Genomic DNA, 5,248 nt, shown 5'->3' on the forward strand with positions numbered 1-5,248 from the left:
CTGTTTCACGTGGTGTAACGTTTATGTCAAGAGCAAACCAGACTCCTTGCAAGGAATGGCTAGAGATAGATGACCACTACACTCACGGCAACAGATACGCACAACCGAAACAAGAGTCAGCAAGACAATTTCCCCTGAAGTCCAGTGGATCTGACATCCTGAGATAAATTTGTACATCAGGCCGCTTAAATCAAATTTCCCAAGTTGGACAGAACCACTAGGAACGGGAAAAACAGAAGCAAGAACAAGGCTTGAACCGATAGCCCCTTAAGTGAACTACGGGCGGAGCAGTTGTTCAGGATGGACACGATACTGAAATCAACAAATCTGGTGAGAGTACCAAACAGTAAATCCGTCCAATCGTCACATCAGCCAACAAAATCTTCAAATCTATCAACAAGAGTATAGAATCAATGAGCAACTTGAAGGCAAACGGAACTATCGGCGATGAATGATTTCTAACCACTGTCGCAGGTGATGAAGACTAGTAGTACAAAATGGACGGGTGCAGTCCCAAGTGTATAGAAAGACCGCACACCCACCCACACACACACACACACACAAACACACAGACCCACAATTCTGAACTCTCAGAGCAATTATCCTCAGTTCCCATCCGGAAATTGAGGTGGGTTCAAAAGTCAAGACATTTTCCCGAATAAGCGGTTTCAGCTCAGCCAATCCAACAGCAAGAAGACACTGCGAAGAAATTTGACATTTCCCCATTGTTATATTTCTTTCGAATGGACCATAAGTATGCTCAAACGGTCTGCCTATTCACCAACACACGGGGAACTGACAAAATCGATGTTATATGCCAAACCAACAGCAAGTTTACTCAAGCTGAAAGCTGTCAGACTAAAACCAGTAACACCATCGTATTATTGATGGGCGCGACCAATTTTTGCTCGCCTGGCAGGACGAGAAAGGACGCAACAAGGACTGAAACCATGGCAATCTACCAGGTCAAGCCACAAGAAAGCGAGATCACGGTTGCAGAACAAAATGAGTGAGCCTACCTACCGACTCCGTGAAACAAAAGAACCCCAGATACATAAAACTCTGAAAATAACGAAAAATAGAAAAATACATTTGCAAATGTTAAGCGAGCAGTATGTAACATAGTTGAATGAGCATGGTGTACTTGAAAAGCATATCGAGTGAGAGACGACATTGGCTCCCTGTCGAAGAACAACTAGTTCACGTCACCAGTAGGCTGACTTGAGTTCGCCAGCGTGGGTAGTGCACAAGGTGTAAGTGCGGGGGGAGGTGAGCCGAATCATGGCACGTACAACAGACGAACAAAGCGTTTTTGCCAACACAGGATCGGGTCGCGATGTCGTACGGCCAAAGCTTCAGCCGCTGTGATTGTGCCTTACTGTACTGATCTGGGTTGATTAGCTGGCGCCTTGTAAACAACGCGGAAACTTTGACTGGGTATCACGTTGTGCGCCGTGTCTGCTAGGTGTTGTGCTACTGAGCTGGTTATCTTCCTCCTAGTTCCAGAAGCTAGCCAGGGTGGATCGCGTCCTTTCATTCTTTGGCTGCACAGTAGCAAGAGAATGAATACACTAACATATTTTGGGCGTGGATAGGTACTCCATCTTTGAGATAAAAGGAGCGCAGACGATTGCTTGTGAACCAGGGTCAGGGTCTTGCGGCCGGGATAACTTTGTTTAAACTGGTAGAAAGTCTTCTGTTCATTAGGTCGGTCGGTATATCTCCCCTAAACGGGAGACTAATGTAAACTGGTTTTCTTCCAACTGTATCGGTAGCGGTGTTGGCTTCCTCCCTGTTCAAATGCTTTGTAATAAACTTGTCGGGGAACCCACTGTCTCTCAGGGCGTTGGTGAGCGTTAGCTTTCCTTGTTCCAATGCATCATCACAACCAGCTAATCAACCCGGATCAGTACAGCAACGCAAAATCGCAGTGGCTGAAGCTATTGTCATAGGACATCGGGACCTGATCCTTTGCCGGCAAAAATGCTTTGTTCTTCTGTGTTTTACTTGCCAATCCGCCTCGCCCACACTTACACCCTGTGCACTACCCGCACTGAAACGTTCAAGTCACCCTACTGGTTACCTGAACCAATTCTTCCTTGATAGGTAGTCAATTTCATGTCACACCCGATTTCCTGTCCATTGACACCATGCTCATTCAAATATGTGAAATAGTGTTCTCTTAACCTTTGCAATTGTATGACTTGAAAAGGCCCTCCCGAAAACATGTTCGTCAACCCATCTGAGTTCTCATTATAAATGGGAATTTTCGATAAAGGAAAATATACCGGAAGGATCACAATCTAGGAGTGAACTAAGTGGACTGGACAAACAAAGACAGAGTAACCAGTGAAACAAACAACCCAAATAGCTGGAAGACCAAGCATTCAGGAGCAAGGAAGAATTTCACTAATTTCTGGCAGAACATTGGTAGCGAAGCAGGTGAAATCTACACAAGGAAGAATTTCACTAATTTCTGGCAGAACATTGGTAGCGAAGCAGGTGAAATTCATGCCATTTCCAACCTGTCTTTACATTGTGTGCCATTCGCAGCCGCTCAACTCGGTGAACTTCAAGTGGCCGTCCCCTTGGGAATTTCCCACCTTACCCTATAGTTTTGGTGTGCTCAGACAGATGAAGGGATACCAGTTATGACCCCAAGTTAGCAGGCCGAGTTCATCATGGCCAATCAGCAGTTGAGGCCATTTTGAATAATGATCAGCGTGACGTGACGTGTAATACACACAAGCACACAATAACTGTAATCGTTAGGTATGAGTAAAAAGTAGATTAACAGAGTTTAGAAGCTTCTAAATCACAAAATAAGTTGTTTTCGATTCGAAAGCCGCTGGGAAATGGGGACCCCCTGTGTGACCAGCGAAGGCACTTTGGACAAACGAAAGTATTGAGCCCAGGTACCTGGGTAGTTCACTTTGCGGGCATCCGTTTCGGTGACTCCGGATATCATGATGTGCGCACACAAGTCAGCTGTCACCTTTCTCTTTCTCTTGAAAACTGTGTACAAAGGCTGCTTCGTCAGGAGAAAGGCACACAAAACATTTTGATTAAATCTGAACTGTTCATGGAGATGATGTTTAAAGTCAGGTACATTTTTCCCTATTAAGGAGCCTCAGTTAGGCGTTACCTAACTTATCTCTAAACTTAACTCTAAACTTATCACATTCTATGAGGTCTTTACTAATTTGGAACTCGTCCATTCCAACTATCTCTGGCCCACGGTTTTGGTCTAAATATTCGCCAAACTTGTAAGGACGTCGGCCTACGTAGAACCAGTTTTGTTTGTCAACTGAAGGGATGATTACCTGGGCCTTTTAGTCCAGCAGTTATCCACAGGTGAGGGAAGAGTCAGCTGGAGTCTCAACTCTGCTAAAGATGGCGTTAAATTTTCTCTTCTGCCTATCGACAGGAATAGTCTAGAATTTAAAATTCACTAGCCGCCTAGAGTTCAAAAGTTCTCCGATGGTGCGGTTAGTTCTTCTAACAAATGGTGTATGAGCAAAGGCAAAAAGCGGGAAAATGTTACTGCACTGTTGAAACGGATGTCATTGTGGCAGGTGGTTGAGACTTTGCCCCTCAAACTGCACTTCCGTCACCTGAGTGGAACTCGTTATGCATGGGTTACGTAACAGCTTTTGGGAAGTATCGTAGCCTCTGAATGGTATTAGGTAGGTGGGTGTGGAACAGACGGTTCACCAATATGCAATCAAAATTTGACCCAGATGCATGAAAGGAATAATGGTGGGATATAGATAGGAATTCAGGACTGTAGTAACGGTATTTTTCCCAGCTTAGTCCTCATTCTGAGCCTCCCAAGCCTGCGTTTACGTCGAAACAACGCCCAAAACGAGTCAGGAACAGTTGTACAGCGCTTCATATCTATAACGTAGGCGTTTATAACTTCCTGGAAATTCTGACGCGTTCTGGATGCGGCATTGGCAACCGGCATTCGGCCAGTACTGATTGGCTGTTGGGTCCAGACTTTCTACCAATAAGAAATCGTCTTGATGCCGGACCGGCAAGCGTCCCGAATTCTAGGCCAATCTTGCGTGGGATGGACTTCTCGGCCGTAGCAGCACCTGACTGTGAACGGTAAAGAGGGATTCGCATGGAGTTCTGCCTAACAAGGACACTGTCAGATCATTTCTTTTTCCCTCACTTTATTTCTAGCCATCCGACAGAATCTCGAAATTTATGATTCTTTCAAATAGCGTAGAATCCTTGAGCCCAACAAGTGCCAAATATAAGTAGTCTTATTTGACTTCGAGGTGTGGTTATGCCTGAAACAGATGTAACATATGACAAAAGGTGCGCCACAAAGCATGCTTCAAGTATCTTCAAAATCATCTTTAGGAAGCCGTGGATCAATTGCTGTTTCTATGTCATCTAGATTGAACAAACACCTCAGCTAACTATTGTTGCGTGGCTGTTCCGGAGTCCCAACCGAACGGTGGCGGGTGTGTCCACTGTGTTAACTAGCACTGCGTGCACAGACTAATCGCGGTGACTTACGTGCCTCAACTTCAATGAGACATTTTCTTACCGTGGAAATTTGTCTCTGGTCACAATTCTGTATATATTCTACTCATTTCAAGTTTTCCGAATTCGGCATGATTTGTTTAACCGCGCTGATGCAGTCTCTGGGCGCCTGACAAGAATTCAAAAGGGACCGATCAAAATTCAAATCCCAAATATTTTCATTCAAAATTGCTTGATGTTGTTTGTGGGATGGAAAAATTTCCAATAAGGTTAGAATGCGCTTTTGAGAAACAAAGTTTGCATCAGGATCGACGAAGTAGTACTGAATTCTCCCCTCTCTATTGCTCCATTTGCAAATTTTGTTGTTGCCTGCGTTGGCAATAGGTACAAGCTTAATTCTCAAATGATTTCCGATCTTAAAATAGCAATGGGGTCCGTAGCCGATGTACCCTCTGGTGAGTATCCTAATTTCGACATTAGCTGTTATCCAGCGCAAATGTTCGTGATCTTGCCAAACGTTGTCTTCATAGATGAAATCTAATTTAACCGTTCTGCTTGTGTCCATTTTATTGGTATCTTATATATGTGGCACGGAATGCGCGTCTGTCTTTCCACGGTCTTTGAGTGTAAATGGTTGACCTTGATTTATTGTAGATTTTCGACGCTTTGTTTTGCACGAAAGTCCCCTGACTAGGATAAATAACCCGAATGTTGTCGGAAATATATAAGGTATTATCAAGATGCGTGTATT

General features: G+C 44.3%; 1 protein-coding gene across 1 annotated transcript in view; it reads right to left on the reverse strand.

Annotated features, from left to right (window-relative positions):
• T265_07114 (hypothetical protein) overlaps positions 1 to 5,248 on the reverse strand; it is a gene marked incomplete at both ends in the record, with an annotated part of 68,961 nt that overhangs the window by 24,883 nt on the left and 38,830 nt on the right. Inside the window, one exon of the mRNA XM_009172557.1 lies at positions 1,024 to 1,062. Coding sequence (XP_009170821.1) covers positions 1,024 to 1,062 — 39 coding nt within the window. The remainder of the gene's footprint in view (positions 1 to 1,023; positions 1,063 to 5,248) is intronic.

Source organism: Opisthorchis viverrini, assembly GCF_000715545.1.
Source record: "Opisthorchis viverrini unplaced genomic scaffold opera_v5_161, whole genome shotgun sequence".
Classification (NCBI taxonomy): Eukaryota; Metazoa; Platyhelminthes; class Trematoda; order Opisthorchiida; family Opisthorchiidae; genus Opisthorchis; species Opisthorchis viverrini.